This window comes from Aquarana catesbeiana, linkage group LG05, assembly GCF_042186555.1.
Source record: "Aquarana catesbeiana isolate 2022-GZ linkage group LG05, ASM4218655v1, whole genome shotgun sequence".
Lineage (NCBI taxonomy): Eukaryota > Metazoa > Chordata > Amphibia > Anura > Ranidae > Aquarana > Aquarana catesbeiana.
Genome location: NC_133328.1, coordinates 495,809,276 through 495,834,812, shown reverse-complemented (window position 1 = coordinate 495,834,812; position 25,537 = coordinate 495,809,276). Strand labels below are relative to the sequence as shown.

Sequence of the window (25,537 nt, the reverse complement as noted above, 5' to 3'; positions counted from 1 at the left end):
GTCCACCCTCTCTTTCATCTCTCCTATTGAGCCTGTGGTCCAAAATGATCTTGCGGTTAGGGCTTTCTTCACAGATAGGACCAATGACACCTCATATGGAATAAGGAATCTCACCGAAGAGTGAGCCAGATTCTTTGCCAGGGTAAATTACCACCCATATTGAACCTAATATCAACGCATCAGCCTTCATTTATGCAATGGATGGAATATCAACAATTATTGTCATTTCTATCTTCTATTTCTCCAAACCAATCCCTCAATAGAGACCTAAATATGTTCGAGTCCATCCCATTTCAAAGTAACAGGCCAAAACATGTTTTATCACCAACGTATAAGATTCTCATCCTAAAAAACCAGCCTGAGCCCCCAGAATTCACAAATAAATGGGCACGTGAACTTAATAATCAAATTGGAACAGAAGAGTGGGAGAAATCATTTACTTACACACATTGTCTGTCATAGACAATTAAAGCCCAAGAGACAAGCTATAAACTTGTCTCCCACTGGTATCGATGTCCAACAACCATGCAACGAATATATCCAGACACATCAGATAAATGTTGGAGATGTCATGCTGCCAAGGGATCGCTGCTACACATATGGTGGGAATGTCCCCAAAATTCGCCAGTTCTGGGATATGATCATGCAGCTGTATACTACAGTTACAGGGGAGTTAATCCCCAACACACCTCAAATTATTCTGCTATCCATTTTACCAGGTCCATATAAAAATATCAAACAAGGTTTGCTAGGACATTGGTTAATAGCAGCCAGACTGGTTATTCCGCGATATTGGCGAACTACACAAGCCCCTTCAGTTAACGAATGGATAGCAGAAATGGACCTAATTGAGAAGATGGAGACCCTCCTGTCACACGAATTGGACACATATGAAAAATGTTGTCAGAAATGGGCCCCCTGGAGAACATTTAGGGAATCGCCTGGAAATTAGGGGGCAAATGGAACCTTAATCTAAAAAAAAAAATTGGGGTATGCGTAGGAGATGTCTTCATGTTGTACCCGCTGGCCATCCTTTTGTTTGTTTGATGCTATAGTTATGATAGTCTGCAAAATGTTATTTTTGGTGTGGATATACCACCAATGTATGTTTGTATTGCCTATTTGTAAAAACTTAATAAAAAGATTGAAAACTGAAAAATTGGGCTAACTTTACTGTTTTGTTTTCTTTTAATTCATAAAAGTGTCTTTTTTCCTCAAAAAATTGCGTTTGAAAGACCACCGCGCAAATACTGTGTGACATAAAAAATTTGCAACGATCGCCATTTTATTCTCTAGGGTTTCTGCTAAAAAAAATATATATAATGTTTGGGGGTTCTAAGTAATTTTCTAGCAAAAAATACGGATTTTAACTTGTAAGCAACAAATGTCAGAAATATTCTTAGGCATGAAAGGGTTAATCAGCTGATGCACTTTCTGTCTCCTTATGAGGAAAGCTGCAGTGTCTGCATCCCTTTAGAAGTGATTAACACTTGGGGAGTATCTCATCAAAACTTACATTGGCTTGTATCTTAATACAGACTTCTGAGAAAATCAGTGAACCAATCACACACACTTGCAGGAAATTAAATTTTTTGGGGCGTTTTGTATACCAGCTGTGTACAGATGCCTCCAGGTTGTCATATCACATTGAATTTTACAGAAAATTACAATGCTGCATTTTGAAAAGGATACTCATGTGGCTTGTGTAGCAATTGTTTATTATGTATGCTGTTATTTTTTTGCTATATTTTTTTCCCACAAAAGTGGAGTGACCCTTTAGGATCTTTTTAATTTCTTTAATGTAAAACAAGTCACCTTAGCAAATAAACTTTCCTAACCTATGCGGACACTCCTATAGATACTTCAAACAGCTTCATTTGATATTAAGCAGACACATGCTTTTAAATAGGATAAGATCATGTGAGTGAATGTAAAATATCTTCCAATATACTGCCTCTACTCAAAATAGATATGTCCTTTATGTTATCGAATATAATTTCCGAGTGGTACTGCCACCGTCATTATTGAAATCAGTTAAATAGCAGGTGGTCTTTTTCCTGGTAACCTGTGTTCATTACATATATTTTTCATGGAGATGTAATGAAGATTTTTCAAGTTCCATTTATGCTAGAAACATCAGCATGGCCACTAGAGGGAGTTAGAAGACTGATTTTAAGAAGATATCTTAGTTTTTATATATTTTGTAGACTTGATCCAGGAAATCATGGCTTTACCTTGTAGTATGATAAAAAAAAAAAAAAAAAAAAAAAGAAAGAAAAGAAAAAGGAAATGCTGTTACCAAAAACTGTAATTTAACTGCTGATTATTAATTTGTAACATCAATGTAGTAGCTGTATATTATATTTATTTGCTATAGTTAGTAGTAAAACATAAAAGAACTTTGAATGTTAATTATATGCTTGGCTAAAGATTTATGTCATAAGATACACTTCTGAGCACACAAACAGGTAAGAAAGAATCAAATCTGTAGAAGCCTGCTCTGCCAGCAGTTCTCCTGCATTCATTCCACTGGGTTTCTATAGTTAGAAATCCATCTGATCAATCCCTTACTTTTGCTAGCAGATCTCCATTTTTCCCTTTTTTTCACTTTTTGAGATTTTTTTTTAGATAACAAGAAATTCCCCATCACCATCAAAAACGCTATGAAATAAATGAAAGCATGTGAGTTGTCATCTGAGTGGATGCTGGGTACCAAGCTGGGGCTCAGTTCACACATGTCTGGCCGCTGTTACAGTGCGATTTTTAAAAGGAGTCTGGTGCGGTTTTGTTCATTTGTTCATGTGCGATTCAGGTGCAAATTATCACTTGAAATTGCACCTGAACCAGACTGAAAAATGCACAGGATTCTTTTTAAAAATGCACTGTGGCCAGCCCGCAGACGTGTGAACTGACTCCATAGAGAAGACTGCTGGTTCACATGTCATGCAAATTGGATGCGGTTCAAAACACATCCATTTCACATGTATGTGAACCAAGCCTTAGGGTCCTGTTTTATGTTCCCTGAAATATATGAATGTACTTCTCTTCACTCAAACCACTAGAAAAATAAACTGTTGAAATAGAATATGTGAAAGTATAATGCAAAATGGTGGAGGGGTGGTGTAGTGGCATTAAGAATATTGCAGTCACTATGTGCCTCCCATGTACCAGTTGATGTATATGGATAGAGGACGCTTGACCAAACATGAAAAAAATCAAGGGCTGCATGAGTAGACTCGGAAAAAGGAAAGTCTGAGAGCTGCTTCCTAACATGAGGCACCTCCATCCCTGTAATACACAGAGAAACAAAAATTTGCCCATGGGACTTTAAATGAAGTGTCCATGGTGATCACAGGTAAATAAAGAGTATAAAAATGTAAAAATAATGACAAAATGTATTGAAATAAATATCATCCAGTACAAGTCATGAACATAGGTGACAAATACCTAAGAACAGCAGCATGATAAAGTGGTCCTAAAAAGATAGCCATAATGACATAACATCAAAATATGAAGAGTACAGATATACATGATACATCTCTAACTGACGCGTTTCGCGAGCTCTCCTCGCTTCATCAGGAGCTGATGTGTATATCTGATGTCTGTAACAACAAGTAGAGAGTGTATTGGAGTATAGGTTATGATTGGACAACAACATGAAGCCAGAGCTAGTGATCCAGTACCTACTTGTCAGGCAACTGACCCCGAAGGGGTGACCCCAGGCAAGGGTCGGCGGAAAAACATCTCCCCAGGAGCTGAGGGGGAGGAGACCACAAGATGGAGGTCCAGGATCAGACACATGGCAGGCATGGCGAATGAATGAAAAAAGAGAGAGATGGACCCGACTGTCACCCATCATGGTTACAAAGTGTACTCACTGTAATGAAATAAATGTAAAAAATATATATGTATCTGAGATAATGGGGATAACCATATCCTAAAGATGTAATATACTTGAGTATGAGGGGTACAGAGTGTCCAGCAGAGCATGAAAAAAAGGCAAAAGCAAAACAGAAGACAAAGGGAAGATGAGGAAATGTGAGCCCCAGTGTTGCCCATGAATCTAGCAGGGCATACTCCCTGTAATGAAATATATAGATGTATATATATATATACTGAGATGGTGGATGACACGATCTCCTAAGTAACCCCGTAAATCCTACATGGCATGTTCACCATGATAAAGTACATAAATATATATATTGTAAAACTGAAATAGTTGGTGTCACAATATAATGGGAATATAAAGTAGTAGGCTAGGATGCAGGGAATGCAGGAGTGTTCTGCAGAACATGGGGAGGAGTGATGTGAAAGGAAAGGGAAGTATGAGAGAAAGAGTGAGGGGATAGTGAAGGAAAAAAAAAAAAAGCCATAGGTGACTCCCTCTTTCTGCTTGCAGACCTGGCCCCATATGTCTGGCCCCTGGGTTGGGGGTGGCGGTCTGTTTCCCCTGGGAGCTGCGATGCACAAATGGGGTTTTTCTTCCCCTGCTGTCTCCGCCTCTCCACTCCAGAAGGGGCGGAGCCACCAGTGCATCGGCGTCATGCCGTGTGCCTTAGTGGGAGACTTCCGCATGCAGCGGTGTCCCCACCTCTTGAGCACAGTGTAACATCTGGGCGATGGGCGGGGATCTCTGCTGCTTAACTTTCTGTGTTTTTTTAGGCCAAATTTTTGTCTATTTCCTCACTGAATTTGCTAAGCTTAAAGACTGTAACATACTGTACATACTAGCAGTATGTGACTAACCCTGCTGATTGCTTTTGCAACGTCCCTTCCCGACATTCACAGCCACCCCTCCATCCACTTTTTTTCCTACATCCTTATGAGCAAAAAGTAGACAATATCTGTCTTTCATACGTCCTTACTGTCAACTCTAATATTTTCTACCACATACTCTTCTTCCACTAATGCAGATCTTAGCAATTCTGTAAGAATTATGGAATCCTACATACTGGTTGCTTGTTACCAGGGCATTGCTAGAACAATAGTTTAGCGGCATATTACCTATGAAAAGTTCAGTAGTTATTTTTATTATCTTAAACATCATTGTATATGTAATCAAACGCTTCCTACAACCTAACAGGTGGCCAAATATGAAGCTTAATGAAAATTTGTTGTAAAGTGTATTTATAGAAAATAGTTTTTTTTTTTAAGTTAGATCGAGCAATGCTATAACCTCTGTCAGCTTTTTTATTGGTGTCTGTTTCTCTGTTTCGGATTTTCACTCACTTCCTGTCTGGTAAACCATTTTCCCCATAAACAGAAAGTTAAAGAAAATTTCTCTAATGGAGCCCTGGATAGCAGTAAGACCTGACAGGGATTCTAACTGTTACCCATGCTATCCAAAACGGAAACACTTTCAAAACTTTTTGATGGCGTATACTATTGGCTGAGTCACAAGTTGCAAGCCAATTCCAGAATTGTAAAGCAATTGTCCAGCATCAGTGTTGGTGAGGTGGCTGTTTGGCATACACTGGCAGCTTCCAGAGACGTATTCCCTGGAATTCATAAAGACTGATGCAAGCAAATTTTGCCTTCTTTATGCATTCTATAGGTGGTGAAGAATGCATTAAATTAATTTACCTGTCTAGAACTTGTTTTTGAATTTGGCTCATGCTGCACAACTTTTAGAATACACAGGACACTTTTGCAAAATCTGTCTGAGACAGTTTTTCTCTCTACAAGCCAATAGAGTTGGTCTTAATTAGCTCCACTATTACATTTTAGTGCATTCAATGCAACACAATGTAAAAGTGGCTCATTCAATGCAACACAATGGGGTTGATTTACTAAAGGCAAATCCACTTTGCACTACAAGTGCACTGCAAGTCCACTTGGAAGTGCAGTCGCTTTAGATCTGAGGGGGAGATCTGAAATCAGGGGAAGCTCTGCTGATTTTATCATCCAATCATGTACAAGCAAAACTGCTGTTTTTTATTTTCCTTGCATGTCCCCCTCGGATCTACAGTGACTGCACTTCCAAGTGCACTTATAGTGCAAAGTGGATTTGCCTTTAGTAAATAGACCCCACTGTAAAAATGGTGCATTTTAGAACTGCCTGACAGCGGTTTGAGTCGCTGTCAGAACCAAAAGTGTCGCAAATGCTTCATAAATTTAGCGTAATAAATTAACAAAAAGGATTAACGCCAGAAAAATTATGCAGCAGCTTTATTGAATTCCCCCTATTGTCTTTTTAAAACAAATGACTGTGTAAACAGGACAAGAGTAATGCAGTTTTCAGCAAAAACTTTGTGAGGGTATCAGTAGCTAAATTAGACTTGAGACATTCTCCAAAGTACAGTGCCTTACTATATTATGTGCAACATATTGTTTTCTCCAACACTACAGGCACTCTTTAAAGCAGGGGTCTCAAATTGGTGGCCCTCCAGCTGTTGCGAAACTACTAGTCCCATCATGCCTCTGCCTGTGGGAGTCATGCTTGTAACTGTCAGCCTTGCAATGCCTCATGAGACTTGTAGTTTCGCAACAGCTGGAGGGCCGCCAGTTTGAGGTTCCTGCTTTAAAGAGTATGGAAATTTGTGTTCTAAATAAAGCACCCAACATCCTTATTATTTGTCCTGTTTTTCAGATTCCCCAGAGTCTGGAGCAGATGTATCTTTAAAGCCTAACACAGAAGCTGTAATCTCAGAGGTAATAAAGCTGATCTGGCGGTTGGAAGCTGACCGGCAAGAAGCAGAAGAGGCTTTGAAACTGGAAAGGGAAAGAAAGCAAGGTCTACTCAGACAGATTGATGTACTCTCCCTGTGGAAGCTGCATAATCTACCTGAGGCTGTTCAGAAAGGTACAATGTCCTATTTCTTCCTGATGCTAATTGTAATTACGTTCCATAAATTTAAACTATCAAAGAAAAGTGCATAGGTTTTTTATTACATATATTTAATTAAAGCAAAAGTCTATATATAAAAAAAAAGAATGCTGATGTACTGATATAAATTTATTTTTAAATGAAGCTAGTGTAAGTTCTTGACTTTCAGCTGATTTAAACCTCCGAAATTCCCTGGACAGCAGAGTTCTAGGGTAACACTTGAGGCCTGCCAAGCTCTGCTACAGGGAACATAATCTAACTTACTGATAGGAAGAGTGAACATAGAGCTGACGTCATCAATATGTTGCTGCTGGTTCATTTGCCATTTAGCATTGGGCATGGAGGTGACCAGCTGTATTGCCTAACTGCAGTAGACAAACTTTAGTCCCCAGGGTGACTGTGCTGAAGTTTCGGACTGGCTGGACAGAAATACAAAACCTTTAGCATATCAAACAGCTACCTTATAAAGTCACTTGCACAATCACTCAAGTTAGCCCAAATATAATGCACATGCAGTATATGTATTTTTAAAAGTTATCAAACTATAAATTACGTATAAATAAATGTCAAATGATGGAACACAAAGTGTAACGCCATAGGTAGTATTGTAATACGAACACTACAGAAGATCTGCCAAAACAATTATAACTTGGTTACTAGAGGTTCCATAAACAAAATGCTCAATAGGACATATACACGAAATTGTAGATTTTTCTTTACATATACATTACCCCCTTTCTTAATTATTTACATTTTTATTTGTACCTTTGCCATTGTAGAGGATATGTTACAATCCTGATAATCTTTATTTCTTATATTTTCTGTTCTCATGTTGGCCCTTCCCAACTGAAAATATAGAAAATGTATTAAGTGGATCCTTACCATGTAAAACAACCCATTTGGTTTAAAATCTTACCAATGATTGGCTGTGAAAATTGAACAAAAAAGGTCCGGATGGCCGCACTCCAATGAAAACAATTTCTTTATTGTTATAATAAATCCATGCAGCAAGGATAAAACCACTGACGCGTGTCACACCATTACAGCAGGTGCTTATTCATAGCTATGAATAAGCACCTGCTGTAACGGTGTGAAACGCGTCAGTAGTTTTATCCTTGCTGCATGGATTTATTATAACAATAAAGAAATTGTTTTCATTGGAGTGCGGCCATCCGGACCTTTTTGTTCAATTTTTGCATATGGTTGCATATTGAGCTGCACCCACACCTGGAGAGGGGAGAGATCACTAGGAAGTAGACACCTGGAGCGGGTTCTTCTTAATGATTGGCTGTGGGCGGGCGAGGGGTGGAATAGCTTGTTCAGTTAAGCTTTGGAAAAAAAATAACTGGAAGCTGATTGGTTTCTCTGCAGAGGTGCACCAGATTTTGCACTCTCCAGTTTTAATAAATCAACCCCTACTTTAGGTATCCGTTTTTAGCTGTCTTTTTGAAAAAGCTGAAAGTAAGCAACTATACTGGAGGCACATTGGCTACCACTGTCAGGAAAGAAGAAAATTTTATATTCACCTGACGGTAATTTTCCTTTCCTAATGCAAAGCATGACAGCATATACGTATGGGTAGGCTCCGCCCCCTGGCCTATTCCAGGACCGGTTATACTATATAAATAAGTCTCCTCCCTTCAGAAAGGAAAATTACCGTCAGGTAAGTATAAAATTTTCCTCTTTCCTTACACATCATGACAGCATATACGTATGGGATGTACCAAATCACCAAACAAGACGGGTGGGTAATGCTGTACTGTTTATTATATATTTCTCATATATCTATATAGAGATATAGATAAATAGATATAGATATATATAGAGATAGAGGTAGCGATATATAGAGATATATATACAGTGTGTGTGTGTGTGTATATATATATATATATATATATATATATATATATATATATATATATATATATATTACATTTAACTTTGTTTATGTACTTCCCCCCAATACCATACGGCCAAACTGCACTGTCGTTAAGGCAGCGGGGTCCACTTTATAGTGGCTCAAGAATGTATTGAAGGTTGCCCAAGTTGCGGCTCTACAGATTAGTTCAAGGGTAACCGCCCTGGAATTCAGCCCATGGCGCGCTATCCCCCGGGTGGAGTGAGCCCTAAGCTCCGCTGGGGGTTCCAGATCCTTTTGTGATGTAGGCTCTCTGACCTTAATTAGCCACGATGCTAATGTCCTTGTGGACGCTGCCAGCCCTTTTCTGCTTCTTTCTGGAATGACGAACAGATTTTCTGTTTTTCTAAAGGATGCTGTCATATCTATGTAGATTTTTAAGATGGACCCGACGTCCACACTGTGCGGTGTTTCCGATGTTTCCGCCTGGAATGTTGGGAGTACTATTTCCTGATTTCGATGAAAGGGTGTATTGATTTTAGGCCTGTAGTGTGGAAGGATTAGCAATACTACTCTTTAAGGTGGCAGCAATAACGTGGTTTGTAGCCTAAGGCTTGTATGTCTGACACCCTCCTTCCTGAGGTTATTGCCGTGAGGAATTCTGCTTTTGAGGAGACGTTCCATAATGACGTAGTCTGCCCTCCCCCAAAGGGTGCTTGTGACAGTAAGTCCAACATTATCTGAAGGTCCCATGGTGAAACATATGATCGTTCTGCAGGACAAATTCTTGCACATGCCTTTGAGAATTGATGGATCAGACACCGTGAGGCCCACTTAACCCCTGTTAGCGCTGTCAGGGCTGAAATTTGCACCCTCAGTGTGTTAACACTAAAGCCTTTATCCAGGCCCGTTTGGAGAAAGTTCAGTATTTGCGGTTCCTGTGGCGCTCTGGGATCTAACTCCTGGGCTTCTGCAAAGGTTCTCCCAGACCCTCGAATAGGTCTGCTTAGTAGAGGGCGCTCTTGCTTCTAATGCCCCGTACACACGGTCGGATTTTCCGACGGAAAATGTGTGATAGGACCTTGTTGTCAGAAATTCTGTGTGTAGGTCTCCATCACACATTTTCCATCGGATTTTCCGACACACAAAGTTTGAGAGCAGGATATAAAATTTTCCGACAACAAAATCCGTTGTCGGAAATTCCGATCGTGTGTACACAAATCCGACGGACAAAGTGCCACGCATGCTCAGAATTAATAAAGAGATGAAAGCTATTGGCCACTGCCCTGTTTATAGTCCCGATGTACGTGTTTTACGTCACCGCGTTCAGAACGATCGGATTTTCCGACAACTTTGTGTGACCGTGTGTATGCAAGACAAATTTGAGCCAACATCCGGCGGAAAAAATCCTAGGATTTTGTTGTCGGAATGTCCGAACAAAGTCCGACCGTGTGTACGGGGCATTACAGTGTTTTTACCACTGCCGCCGAATACCCTACTTCTTCTAATCTTCTCCCTTCAGCCTCCAGGCTGCTAAGTGTAGTATTCCTGGGTCTGCATGTACCACCTGACCTTGCTGTAGTAGATCTGATATGTCTAGAAGGAACATTGATGGTTCAACCGCCAAGGATTGCAGTAACGGGAACCACAGTCTGCGTGACATACTGGAATTATTGCTATCACCAATCCTGGGTGTGCTCTTATTCTGTTGAGTAGTCTGAAGATTAGTGCAACTGGGGGAAAGACATATGCCGGTCTGCACTCCCACCTGGCATTGAGAGCATCTACTGCTTCCGCTTCCTGGAACCTCGCTCTGGACAAAAATCGTGTGCACTTCTTATTGACTGCGGTTGCCATTAAGTCCAAGACTGGGTACCCCCACTGCTTGCATATCCAGTGGAAGACTGACTGGTTCGGGGACCATTCGTTGGGGTCTAGGGGTTTCTGGCTCAGGGTGTCCATGACAAAGTTCTGCGGGGCTGGAATGTAGACCGCTGAGAGGTGGGCTAGATTCTGTTGAACCCATCCCATTATCGGTGTTACCTCGGTCAGTAGCAAGCGACTTCATGTTCCACCTTGTCTTCTCACATAAGTGACTGCCGCTCTGTTGTCCATCTGGATGACTACGTTTTCTCCTTGAATCTGTGTGTGAAATGCTTTTAATGCACAGAGGGCTGCCCTCAGCTCTATCACATTGGAAACCTCCCTTTGCCTGTGGCCCCATCTGCCCTGGGCTAGGAGACCATTGTAACGTGCGCCCCACCCGGATGCTGAGGCATCCGACGTGATCACTTGCGGTGGCTCCGATACTAGCTGATGGCACTTGCGGAGATTTGCAGGATTCTTCCACCACACAAGGGACTGTCTCATTTCTGGGGTTAGTCAAATTTTTTGTCGGACTGACTGTCTTCGCCATTGGTTGGGGAAGCCCCATCTGGAATACCCTCATCCTCAAATGGGCCCATCTGACCATTGGGATTGTGGCAGAAAGTGTCCCCAGGAGACTGAGGCAGCGTGATGCCGAAAGATAAGTCATCTTCGATGTTTCTTCTATCTTGGTCAGGAGGGTTGCCATCTTCTCCCTCGGATGTTCTATCGTGTTTCTGTGGGTGTCGAGAATCGCACCCAAAAACAGTAGCCTCTGTGTGGTTTCAGCTGACTTTTTTCCCAATTGATGAGTAAGCCGAACTCTTGTAATGTGCTGATCAGTGTTTGTTGATGGTCTAACAAGACCTGTGGACTTCCCGCCACCAGCAGGATGTCGTCCAAGTAGTGAAAGGCTTGTAAGCCTTGCCTGTGTACAATAGCTATTACTGGTAGTAAAATCTTGGAAAATGTTCTGGGCGAGGTGGACAGGCCAAATGGTAGGCACACGAACTGGAAGTGTTGGTCTGACATTGCAAACTGCAGATATTTGTGGAAATGCGAATGCTCCGGCACATGCAAATAAGCATCTTTCAGATCGAGTGACAACATCCAGTCGCGCCTTGTGAGGGCCTGTGTTACTGATTGTAACGATTTCATTCTGAAGCTCTGGACCGAGATTGTCTTGTTTTTTTCTGACTCAAGAAAAGTGGCGAATAGAAACCTTGCATTTGCTCTTGTGTTGGTACTGGTTCTATTGCGCCCTTCTGTAGTAGCGTTTCTATGTACTCGAATATTACCCACACCTTTTGCTGGTTGCATGGTAACCATGTGGGAGAAAAATGGGGAATTATGGGAAGGGATAGAAATTTCCAACGATGTCCCGACTGGATCATGTCTGTGACCCAGGGTTCTTTGACTCGCTCCGTCCAGACATGGGCATATCTGCGTAGCCTGGCACCCACTGCCCCTGTCTGGATGGAGAAATTCTCAAAAGAGTTCAGGAGCTGTCCCTGCCTTTGGCATACACACCACCGTTGTTTGGGGTGCTCTCCCACTTCTTCTGTATTCTTTGAGAGGACTAAAGGGCCTAAAGTCTCTTACTTTGGGTACTGCTTCCTTCACGGAAAGCGTCTCTGCTTTGGTTTCACGTCTTGTGGGAGCATACCTGATTTGCCCCCCGTGACTTTTGAGATTGTTGTTTCCATCTTATTTCAAAACAAGGCAGTTCCGTCGAATGGGATACAACACCAATTAATCTTTGATGAGATATCCGCCGTCCAATGGCTTGAGCCATTACAGATGATTTCATGGCCCTTGCTGAGCAGCGCAAAGAGTTGATCGCTGCTTCGCCCACAAAGTCGCCAGAGTGTTTGATATTGCTGAGTAGATTGAGGGCTGCTGTTGTGTCTGCACCTGACTGCAAATCTGCCTCTATTTTTTCTGCCCATGCGCTAATGGCTTTGGCTAGAGATGTAAGCGCCAACACTGGTCTACATGCGTTGCCTGCTGCTGTGTAGGCTCTTTTGATGTCTGCATCCATTCTTCTATCTAGTGGATCCTTAAAAGACACTGCATCATCCATGGGTAGGGTTACGTGGCGGGCAAGTCTCATGACGCATCCACTAGAGGCGGTGTCTCTAATGAGTGCACGTCCTCTGTCCTGAATGACTATATCCTGTTAAAAAAGTTGAACGGTGACACCTTTTTGTCCACCTTCTCCCACTCTTCTTGAATGATATCTTTCACCTCTTCTATAAGGGGAAACTAGAGTATTGCTCTCTTCAACTGGGGAAAACTTGCTTTAGCAGGTTGTGCCACTTCTTTCTCCCACTCGAGTGCCTCTCTAACTGTCTTCACTAGAGGTTGTATTAGGGAAAAGTTGAATCCTAACCTGTCTTTCTGCTGGGATTCTTCTCCAGAACTGGACCCTGGGGATGGTTCTCTTATTCTTTGGGCCTAGGTTAGGCCCTCGCTGTTACCCTAGGTTGACTGGTTGTGGCCCACAAGTCCTGTAGAGACTCCTTGACTGTCCGTCTGATCATCCGGACCATATCGGCCTTCTCGGCTTCTTTTTTTTGCTGCCGCTTCAAGCAGGCAGGTTCTACAAAGCATTTTTCCTGTAAGGGCCCTTTGCCCACAACCCATGCAGAGATCATCTCTGGGGTCCACCTCCTGCTGTGTGTATTCTACTCTGTGCTGGCTCTGCTGGCGGGCTTTAGAGTGTGCAGCCGGCCTCTCAGAGCTTGAGCCATGGTGCTGTTGCATCTACTTGTTCTTGGAGGGGTGTTATGGCTGATGAGGGCTTTTTTTTTATGACGTCATATAGACACATATACCTACCTGCCCTCACCTTAGATTACGTGGCTGGTCTCTAGGAGAGCTCATCTTGAATCTAGGATTTACAGATAGCGCTGGCTCAGTCATATACAGTAACATTGCTACTGAAAATTTTGACCTTGTATGTCTCCTACCTGTCTTCTGGGTTCGATTCCTGTGGCACCCGACAGGTTCACGCACCCTTGTGCTTTGTTGCCCACTGTGCTTCCTCTTCCTCTGCCAATTAACTGCTGGGGTGGATGAGTCCCCTCCTGCGGCTTCCTGAGCTGCCAATCCTATCCTTTTTGGGACCGGAAGTGACTTGGTCACCATCTTGCTTTAACCGGAAGTCCTTTCTTGTGACTCCTCGTGCCGTTCCGACCACCGGAAATGGCATTTTCGCCATCTTGCTCTACCTGGAAGGCTGCTGGTGCTCTGTGGGGTTGTTCCTGTCCCGGAATTAGTGCTGCCACCATTTTGAGGATGGGCAGCTCTTACATGTTAGCTTGTCCATGACTTGTTGTTTCTGATGGCTCTCCTAGACCAGATGCCTGCACCTCCCTCATCCTGGATCCTGAGGGGGGAGGTCTCTCCCATATAGAAGTTAATTTCAGCCTGTACAGCGAGGAGCTTCGTCACAGGAGAGGCTTGAATCCGGCAAGGTGAGGGGAAAAAAATCCTGCTTTCAGCAACATAATAACTTGCTGTATTATGCATAGCATATGCCCTATTCCAGGACTGGTTATAGTATAACCAGTTCTCGAATAGGGCAGGGGGTGGAGCCGACCCATACGTATATGCTGTCATGCTGTATCAGGAAAAATATTTTTGGCTGATTATATATACTGTATATTTTGGCGATCGCATGTTATTGCTGACATAACCTTGCTGCAAGGGGCTACAGTGCACGTCCACTGTCAGGATAGGGATACCATGCTTAGACTGACAGTCTGGTAATTCTGGCAATATTCTAGAAGAATTGGTGTGTCTGAGAATACCTATAGCTATGTATCAGAACTCAGTCATGTTATAGCCAGGGCATTATACCTGATCTTTGTGAACAGTATAATAACAGGATTGGTATCAAATGATTGGAGAAAAGCCAACATGGTACCAATATTCAAAAAAGGGCAGAGACATATTCCTCGGAATTATAGGCCAGTCAGCCTAACATCAATAGTGGGTAAATTATTGGAGGGGATGATTAGGGACTATATCCAAAGTTTTACTGAGGAGAAGAATATCATTAGTGGAAATCAGCTTGGGTTTATGAGAGGACGTTTCTGCCAGATCAATCATTCTACAAGGAAGTGAGCAGCCATCTAGATAGGGGGAGGCCCGTGGATGTGGTGTATCTGGACTTTGCAAAAGCATTTGTTACAGTCCCCCATAAAGGCTTCATTTACAAGCTGTGGTTTGTTCTTGGAGGGGTCCAAAGGGTAGTGATAAATAACATGTACTCAGACTGGTCTGGAGTGGCGAGTGGGGTACCCCAAGGTTCTGTCTTGGGACCAATTGTATTCAACATTTTCATAAATGATATAGAGTATTGGATAACTAGTTCAGTCTCAGCTTTTGCGGATGACACAAAGATAAGCAGAGTAATAGACTTACAGCAGGACATAGAAATTTTGCAGAAAGACCTGAATATAATAAAGGAATGAGCAGACAGATGGCAAATGAGGTTTAATGTGGAGAAATGTAAAGTAATGCACTTGGGGTCAAAAACATAAATGAAAAATATTCACTAGGTGGAGAATAGCTGGGAGGATCATGGATGGAGAAGGATCTAGGGGTGCTAATAGATGACAGATTGAGCAACAGCATGCAGTGCCAAGCTGCAGCTACCAAAGCAGGCAGAATATTAGCATGCATAAAAAAGGGATATACTCCAAGGACAAAACTATAATTCTTCCACTTTAAAAAAACTCTGGTTAGGCCTCTTCTGGAGTTTTCCATCCAGGTCTAGTCACCAGTCCTCTGAAGGGATGTGCTGGAGAGATTTCATAGAAGGGCAACAAAACTAATAAGGGGACTGGGGGACCTCAATTATGAGGAACGGCTGCAAACACTAAATTTATTCTCGCTGGAGATGAGACGCTTGAGAGGGGACATGATAGCGATCTACAAATATCTCAATGGGGATCCCAGCATAGCAAATAAACTATTCACACCTAGGGAGTGTAAAAGGACATGGTGGCACGCAATGAGACTAGAGGAGAAGCGGTTTAACCTTAAACTGCGTAGGGGGTTCTGCACTGTTAGGGCAATTAGGATGTGGAACTCTCTCCCACAACTGGTGGTGGCTGCGGGGAGTAAGGATATTTTTAAAAGACTCTTAGATGTACATCTTAAAGGACACAACATACAGGGACATGGGAAATAATTATAGACAATGATACACATGCACCTACACAGGTTGAAATGGATGGACTATTGTCTTTTTTCGGCCTTACCGACTATGTAACTAGTTTAAAGTCTTGGGGACTATTCATCCACATTCTAGCTTGTCTTAAAAGAGGAACTTCACCTATACATCTGTTAGTTTTACTTTTCTTTTCATTTTTTTTCCCTGCGTTAACATATTCAACCACCCAGCAAATCTCCAGCATTGTCCTGCCACACTGTGGGACTGCACTTCCCTCCTCTTCTCTGACATCATCAGGGGCCGCCTGTCTTGGGTTCAAACAGCCACCCTCTTTAAGACAGGCACCAGGTCTGCCCTCCTCCTTCTGTGTCCATCCTCCTATAGCGCTGTATATGTAGCATGCTTATCCCATGGAAACTTCAGAAGCATGCACCCTGTGTGTGTGGGGGGGGGGGGGGGGGGATGCAATGCATTACGTAGACCAGCATGAAAGGAAAAAATATGCAAAATAATTGTTTTTAAATTTTTCTTAAAGCTACTTTTTATGACGTTTTAGTCATATTGTGCTCTACTATTTATTGTAATTTTGGTTACATACCGTACATTTCTTAAATACAAGTAGTGCAAGTAAATTCCATTGAAAGATAAGTAAAGTGTAAATATAGTAACATTAGAACAATACAGGTGTCTATTGTAATATTCCAGTTAGAACAATTAATGAATTATAAGCTGCTATAATTTTGACACTGTAGTCTTTTTGATTGAGAAGGGGTCTGTTTATGAAAGTTGGTCTAAGATTATTGGTAATTTAATCCATCTACACCATACTGTATATTTCCAATTTTTTTGGACACACACTGGCTATGTTGGTCACTTTTTTCATTCCTGCCTTTACCATATTTTCTGGCTACCCCAATCCATCACTCAAACCAAATCTGCCACTTCAGCCCTGTCATCAATAAAACAACACAGTGTAGGTTTTTCTCTTTGTTTCTTTAAAGTGCCTGGACAGTTTGTATGTATTTCACTTTCTCATGATGCCATTGGGATCTGCAGTATGCTCATTAGGAAGCAGGTTGCATTTCCATGTGTCTGCTCCAGTGAGCTCATTTACTAAATGACACTTATTAATGCTGATTTGCATGCTCCATTTTGCTGTGCTGTACTTATACAAATATAGGGAAATAATGTAAGAAATATTACTCGAACAAATTACAACATCTTGATAAATTGATTACACCGAGTTAAATGTCTTTTTAAACAGTTTTATCATTTGCACTTTGTTGTCTGTTTAATTTAATTAATAAAAAGTCCGTTAGATGACTAAAGAGCTGCTTGACACCAGTGCGTGTTATATTTAGACTTCAGTTAGCCAAGTGAAACAAACATGTTTTACCCGATAATAGGACAATTAATGACAGAATGATTAATGCTTTATAATGAAGTAAAACAGGACTTTATTTCAGCTGAGTTTCATCGGTTTATGAGGATTTTCAGAAAATAATGAAATTCCATTAGTTTACCCCAATCTGTGATTTGCTAGCCTTGGTTCATTAATTCGCATGGTCAGCTAAGAGCTTTGTGCGATCCAAACCTAGCTTGTGTACCAGCAACTCTGAAACAGTTTGGATGCCTCAGAGGGTCCTAAGCACATACAAACCCATAGACTTCTCTGCTCAATTAACATGTATCTTCATATACAGAGGGGACGGAAAGTATTCAGACCCCTTTAAATTGTTCACTCTTTGTTATATTGCAGCCATTTGCTAAAATCATTTAAGTTTTTTTTTTTTCCTCATTAATGTACACACAGCACCCCATATTGACAGAAAAACACAGAATTGTTGACATTTTTGCAGATTTATTAAAAAAGAAAAACTGAAATATCACATGGTCCTAGGCAAGGCCCTCTTTGAAGCCCAAATCCAAGTTGGGCATGAAGCTTAGCCCCCCAATTTTTTTTTTTTAGAATACATACTTTTTTTTCTAGCCAATTTGTGGTCACTTTAAGCATGGGGTTCTTTTCACCTCTTCTTCCTTTTTGTCTGTGGCCATACTTTTGTCCTGTACTGAACGAACCTCACACAATGAGGTGTAAGCACTGTTCAGTATGGAGTACTGTGGCCCCATGGTGGCACAATGATATGCCCACAGGGAGTGAGCACATGATACCCAGGCTCACAGGAAGAACGTTGAATGAAAGACCATCAGATGCAGGATATATTCGACTTTCTGTGTAGGACAGCTCTGGAAAGGATGTAAGTATCAAAGTTATAGATGCTTCTTTATTTTACACTTAATAGGCAGTTTATTTTTTTGTATTTTTTTTTTAAATCATGGAATTTATCTAAAAAGAAGACAGTCAGAGGTTCAATGTGAACTACATTGGCATTATATAAATACTGGAAATACCATAAAACATTTTCTCACACTTGATGAGAATTACATTTTTGCCTAGTTGAGACACAGATTGTAGTGGAGTTCTTCTTTAACAACCTTTTAAGTGTCAGTACAGCTACAGCATGAATATGAGGATGAGGACATTTCTAGAACTTGCATATTCTTTAATTACTTGCTTTTTTCGTCTATTTTTCCCCTCAAAAAGTGCCTGGCTATACATCAGTAGAGAACTAAAACAATGACAGCTGTCCCACCCCCTCGCATTCTAATGGTAATCCTCCTCATACAAGTCTGTGGTATTCTAGCTGCCTATTGTCGTTTTTATCTGATTATTTCTATGATTTAAAATCTCAGTTTTTTTTTTTAAATCTGCAGCTTTTTATAATACCTGATCCTGCCATAAAGGTCCTTGTTTAGGCACTTCCTGTTATAGGGTGGCAATTCTCTGTCCTTGTCACCCATTTGCACTCCTGCTTTGTCATCCAGTTACATGTTCTTCTATTGGAGACTACAAGCTGCAATGCTGATGCTCATTGCTCAAGCATGTTTTGCTCTTGTCACAATCAGGAAACCCACCCTGAGAAATGACAAACGGCCACTGCTGAGGCATATGCATAAAGACAAGTACTAACTTCAAGAGCCTGGAAGAGATCAGCTGAAATGCAAAAAAGGGTGAAAACAATATTTTCTAAAAGAGAAACAAAAAGGTGGCACATGCGTCTTATACACAGTTCTTTAGCAAACCAATTGTAATTAAAAAAAAAATGACCCATCCTGTTACAGTTAAGGGTTTCAATCTACTTTGGCTTTAAAGAGGAACTGCAGTCTGCTCACATAATTTTGTAATAAAAACATCTTTGCCATTCTGAAGCTTCCCTCCAACCACTTTGCATATTATTTTATATATACTGTGATTCTGTACTTGCCAAAAAGGCTGCAGAAATCTCCCTCTCCTAAGTCTGGCTGCAATCTTTTTAACTGTGGGCAGCTGAAGCTGCTGCCTGTTCACTTCCTGGATTTACACAGACACAGAGAGGCACACCTCCAGCTCTGCAGCTCTCATTGGCCCTCTTATGACTCATCCCCCCTCCCTTCCTGGCAAACTCTCAGGAGAGTGAGATAGAGAGAGAGAGAACTGTGCATGATGTCATAAGCCTAGGCTTAATGACCAGACAAGAAACAGAAAGTCAGCTGTATAAGGTATTTACTGGCAGAAAAAACAACTGTTTTTCTATCCAAAGTTAAAACAAGGGCAGAAGATTTAATAGATAGAAAGTTGAAAAAATGACTGAAGGTCCGCTTTAACCACCAACACAAGAGTTTGAAATCCCCCTAAATTTTTCTTGGCAACTTTTTTCTTTTACTTGATTTCAGTCCTCTTGATCATTTATACTATGTACACAGAGAGACTGTGACATGGTTACACCTATTAGGCTACTCGTGTTTTACTTGAGCGTTTACATTAGTAAATGATAAAGAACTAGAATACACTTGCAGCCATGTTTTAGTAACCATAGCATTTTTCTATGAACAGAGTATGATGCTTGTGCTCTGGATTTTTCTGAACTACGGTGGCATATTTCGCGTAACAAGCAAGAACTGGAAACAGCGCAGGCAAAAGCAGCCAAGACACAAGCAGCCAATACGAAACTACAGGAGGAGGTTGTCTTTATTGAGAAACACCGCCCTCTGCTGGATGAAAAGCTTAATCATGAAGGTGATGACATGGCCAAGATAAGGCAGGCACAGGCAGTAGTAAGTTTTTTATCTTCATTTTAAAATGTGTACATTTTATGTATTATGCACATTGTTTATGGCGTAATCCAGCCCAGAAAAAAAGCCATAATTGATAATTTAATTAATATTTTTTGTCAACAATGAAAAATTCTCCAGCTTTTTACAGAATTTTTGTATCCACGTCTGACCATTGTCATGCCAGAGTTTAAAAGTTGGATATCCTTACTACTGAGATATAAAGAACACAAGCACGAAGGACAATATAAGCCTGGATTCACACCTATGCATTTTTAGTGTTTTTTGCATTTTGCTGATTTGCACTACAGAACGTGTTCCATAGGAAACCATGTTAAATGGACTGTAGTGCAAATCTGCAAAATGCAAAAAGCACTAAAACTGCATAGGTGTGAATCCAACCTAAGGCTAGATTCACATCTATGCATGTTGCTTTTGAGCGTTTCTGCAGTGTTTTTTGCGGTGCTTGCCGCGTTTTTGAACAGCGTTTTTGATGCTGGTCCATTGACTTCTATTACATGCAAAACGATGCATTTTGCATGAAAAAAGTCCCTGACCCTTTTGAAAAACGCAGAGGTACAAAAATGCATTAATGTGAACATGTTCCATAGGAACCCATGTAAAAAAATTCCCATGCATTTCTGCAAAATGCACCAAAAAACGCATTAGTGTGAATGGAGCCTAAAGGGGAACCATGGTGTTATGCAGATGATGTACTGGTTGAAATTAAATCCATTGACACCAGTATTGCCTTCTTTTATTCCAGGACTACATTTAGGTCTGATTCACACTTGTGCAGTTTGCATATTGCAGGTGTATTTTGCATTTTTCAATACACATATTTAAACCATTGAAGTCTATGGAACCAAAAACCAGAAAAAAAAACCCTGGCCCTTTCCCTAAGGCTGGATTCACACCTATGCATTTTTTAGTGCTTTTTGCATTTTGCAGATTTGCACTACAGAACGTATCCCATAGGAAACCATGTTGAATGGACTGTAGTTCAAATCTGCAAAATGCAAAAAGCACTAAAAATGCATAGCTGTGAATCCAGCCTAAAATGCACAGTTGTGAACTACATCCATAGGAAACCATGTTAAATGGACTGTAGTGTGTTTCTGCAAAACTGAAAATGCACTAAAAAATGCATAGGTGTGAACCAGGCCTAACTTCCTATTTTTTTTTTACAATTAATCATCATATTTTTTTGTCATTATAATATCATTATCATCATATTTGTTTTATTGCATGATTCCTTCCATCTGATTATCCCAAACCTTTGTTTTCTCATAAAGGCAACACAATTGCTCAATGAAGCAGAGATTAAACTAAAAGCAGCCACACTGAGTTTTCAAAAGGTTACTGCGGAAGCTAATGAAGAGAGGACTGTAATGGCAGCCCAACTTTCCGAAGCAAAGAGAACCCTGCAGGTTTGCAGGTATGAGCATTAAAGAGACTTTATAGTCAGTCTTTTTTATATATGCTTGATCAGCTTAACCACTTCAATCCTAGGCACTTTTACCCCCTTCCTGCCCAGGCCAATTTTAAACTTTCAGTGCTGTCACATTTTGAATGACAATTGCCCGGTTATGCAACACTGTACCCAAATTAAACTTTTATATTTTTTTTCCCACAAATAGAGCTTTCTTTTATTGGTATTTATTTACCGCTGGGTTTTTAATTTTTTGCTAAACAAATAAAAAAAGACCGAAAATTATGAAAAACTTTTTTTTCTTCATTTCTGTTATAATGTTATAATATTTTGTAAATAAGTACGTTTTGATTGGCACTGATAGATGGCACTGATAGATGGCACTGATAGACAGCACTGATGAGGAGGCACTGACAGGCATTACTGATGGGCACTGATTGGCATCCCTGGTGGGCACTGATTGGAATCCCTGGTGGGCATGGGCTGGCACTTTAGGTGGGTACTTGTGGTCATCCTTAATGGGTCTGCACTGATAACCAAAGTGCTGATTATCAGCGCAGACCCCTCCCCCCACCCCCGTCAGGGGAACTGCTTATCGGCTTTCCTCTACTCGCGTCTTGTCAGCATGAATAGAGGAAAAGCCGATAACCGGCACTGCCTGGTTACCATGTGAGGAGCTGTGATTGGACACAGCTGATCACATGGTGAAGAGCCTACATTATAGGCTCTTTACCAAGATCGGAGATGTGGTGTGTCAGAGCGACACACCGCACTACTGATCGCCACTGCGCAAGCAGCTTATCCTGCTGGACATCATATGGCGCCCAACGAGGATAATAAAACCACCTCTCGGCTGTCATTTTGCTATAGGCGGGCGGGATGTGGTCAAGGCAAATAATCCTATTACTGTGATAGTTTATATAGGAAACTTTTCTGTGTAAAGTCTAATTATGTATGTACATTGGGGCAGTCATATTTGATTATTACCCATGCAGGCTGTTTCCTGTTGTCTTCATTGTTCATTGCAGGACCCAGGCAGGGTCTGCCTGATTGAAGAAATAGACTCTAATTACATTAAACACCCACAATGTCCAGTTTCTAATTACAATAAACTCACACAATGTTCCTTAGGTTTCAGGAAGTTGCTTAGCAAAACGTTTGGAGGCTAATGATACCTTTTAAGTTAAGTTAAGGTTGAACGGAAGGCAAAACTTTTTCTATTTTTTAAAGAGTAAGGGAGGGGTATAACCATCTGTCTCATTGGGGAGATTTTCTTTCACTTCCTGTCCTATTGCCAAAACAAGAAGTGAGATAACATCTCTCCAAAGTGAGGGAAGTCTCTGGTAGCCAGCAGGACCACCAGGACCAATGTCCTCATTGGAAGATTTTCCCACTATTCCTGGTCTGGTGACCATTCACAATTTGGGATTTTTTTCTCACTTTTTGTGATAACAGTCATTATGACAAGTTTAGAGGGTGAATCTCTACAACGGGGACACAGGCAGCAATAGAAATCTGAAAGGTGTTCTAATCCCTCATCACTTTGTCTAAAACGAAAAAAAAGTTTTGCCTTCAGTTATATTTTAAGATAATAAAGAGGAAAGCTTTCTGTATAACTTATAATTGTATAAAGTCTGAAGAAGGGATCTGAGTTATGTCAAAAGCTTGCATCTTTAATAACTTAACTAAACCAATAAAGGGTATCACTTAAACCCCAAACTTAACATAGTACAATACTCTACAGTACTACTGATGCTTGTTCATGGCAAGAGATTTTTTACCTAAAGTATTATTTTGATTAGGTAATGCTGCCATGTGCCCTATTGGTTCATGTGACGTGTGTCGCATTTATCATTTCTATACTGTCCAGATGTAGCTACCATCTTTTTTATTTCTTTGCAATTTGCGTTCACGACTTGAAGGGGTTATACCGGGGTAACACCCCGGTACCATTTTTTTAGAGCCAGCGGTTGGCTTTTTAGCGATAACAACCAATGCAGCTAAAAGCCGCTCAGCTGTTATCCTAAAGGAGCGGGAGGGGACATCCCCCCTTCCGCCGCTCTTCCGCCGCTCTTTCTGGGCCCCCCGTCCCACCGGGAGACCCAAGCGTCCACCTCCTAGGCTAAGACCCGAACAAAGCCAGAATCAGCCTTGATCGAGTCTCCAATGTAAAATCCCGGCAGCAATGTCACAACGCCAATGACGCCGATGTGAAAAAAAATTACAGTGTCCAGAATCACTGATTTTGTTGATCTGAATACTTTTAAGTGCAAAGGAGGGACTTGGGGTAACTGTCACCCCTTATTACTGTCACAAGGGATGTTTACATTCCTTGTGATAGCAATAAAAATGATCAGAATTTTTTTATTAACTGGCTGCCAACCAGCGCACGCCGATTTATGTTGGCAGAATGGCACTGGCAGGCAAAAGGGCGTACAGGTATGTCCCCTTTAAGAAGTGGTGTCGCGAGCGCTTGACCGCGTGGTCTCCGTGACCGCAGGAGAGGAAGAACGGGGAGATGCTTTTGTAAACAAGCATTTCCCCGTTCTGCCTGGTGACAGGACAGTGATCACAGCTCTCTCTCATCGATAGCTGTCATCACTATCTTGTGTGTTGAAGTCCAGCCCCCTCACAGTTAGAATCACTCCCTAGGACACACTTAACCCCTTCACCGCCCCCTAGTGGTTAACTTCTTCTTTGCCAGTGTCATTTACACAGTAATCAATGCATTTTAATAGCACTGATTGCTGTATAAATGACAATGGTCCAAAAATAGTGTAAAAAATGTCCGATGTGTTCACCATAATGTCGCAGTCCCAATAAAAATCACAGATCGCCGCCATTACTAATAAAAAAAAAAATAAATAATAAAAATGCCATAAATCTATCCCCTATTTTGTAGATGCTATAACTTTTGCACAAACCAATCATTATACACTTATTACGATCTTTTTTTTACCAAAAATATGTAGAAGAATACAAATCTGCCTAAACTGAGGGAAAAATTGTCTTTTATACATTTTTGGGGGATATTTATTATAGAAAAAAGTATCAAAATTGTCGCTATTCTTTTGTTTATAGTGCAAAAAAATAAAAACTGCAGAGGCGATCAAATACCACCAAAAGAAAGCTCTAAGACCCAATTTTGTTTGGGTACAATGTCGCACGACCGCGCAATTGTCAGTTAAAGTGACGCAGTGCCGAATCACAAAAAGTGCTCTGGTCAGGAAGGGGGGAAATTCTTCTGGGGCTGAAGTGGTTAAAGGGACAATGTAAAAAAAGAAAAAAAATGAGAAAAATAAAAGTCCCCGCGTGCTTGTACAGCAAAGAAAACGCATACGTAAGTCGCTCCCACAAATGTAAATGGGGTTCAAATTACACATGTGAGGTATCGCCACGATCGTCAGAGTGAGAGAAATAATTCTAGCAAAATACCCCCTCTGTAACTCTAACCTGGTAACCGTTACATTTTTTAAAGCGTCGCCTATAGAGATTTTTAGGTACTGTAGTTTGTCGCCATTCCACGAGTGTGCGCAATTTCAAAGCATGACGTTAGGTATCTATTTACTCAGCATAACATCATCTTTCACATTATACAAAAATTGGGTTAACTTTACTGTTTAGTTTTTTTTAATTCGTGAAAGTGTCTTTTTTCCCAAAAAAATGCGTTTAAAAGAATGCTGCGCAAATACTGTGTGACATAAAATATTACAAGGATCGCCATTTTATTCTCTCTCTCTCTCTCTCTCTCTCTCTCTCTCTCTCTCTCTCTCTCTCTCTCTCTCTCTCTCTCTCTCTATATATATATATAATGTTGTAAGTAACAAATGTCGGAAATAGGCTTAGGCGCGAAAGGGTTAATATTGTTAAGCCTGTATTGTTAAGCCTGTAGCTAAGGGCAGGTATAACTTGGAGACCCTGTCACCTATTTATTTTACCAAAGGTGACAAGGTTATAATGTTATATGTGTATTTAGCATATTTATGCATGTTATTTATGTGTAAAAATAACATGCATAAATATGTTCAAAAGCCCTGTGACTGCTGCTGGGTGCCACCATCTTGGATGGGATGTCAGAAGCCCCAGAAGACTCAGAGTTGTCACTCAAGTGATATACTTTGATACTCTCCCCTGCACCGCCTCAGCTCAGATACAGATCCTTACTACATCTAATGGGAAGGAGAGGGGAGGGGCGGAGGAGCTGGGTCAGCATAGAGA

At 41.0% G+C, this 25,537-nt stretch overlaps 1 protein-coding gene across 8 annotated transcripts in view; it reads left to right on the top strand.

Moving 5' to 3' along the window:
* CCDC178 (coiled-coil domain containing 178) overlaps positions 1 to 25,537 on the top strand; it is a 476,741-nt gene that overhangs the window by 45,782 nt on the left and 405,422 nt on the right. For all 8 annotated transcript variants that reach the window (XM_073631538.1, XM_073631535.1, XM_073631531.1 and 5 more), the window contains exons 6-8: positions 6,590 to 6,802; positions 19,670 to 19,890; positions 21,183 to 21,325. In XM_073631538.1, coding sequence (XP_073487639.1) covers positions 6,590 to 6,802; positions 19,670 to 19,890; positions 21,183 to 21,325 — 577 coding nt within the window. The remainder of the gene's footprint in view (positions 1 to 6,589; positions 6,803 to 19,669; positions 19,891 to 21,182; positions 21,326 to 25,537) is intronic.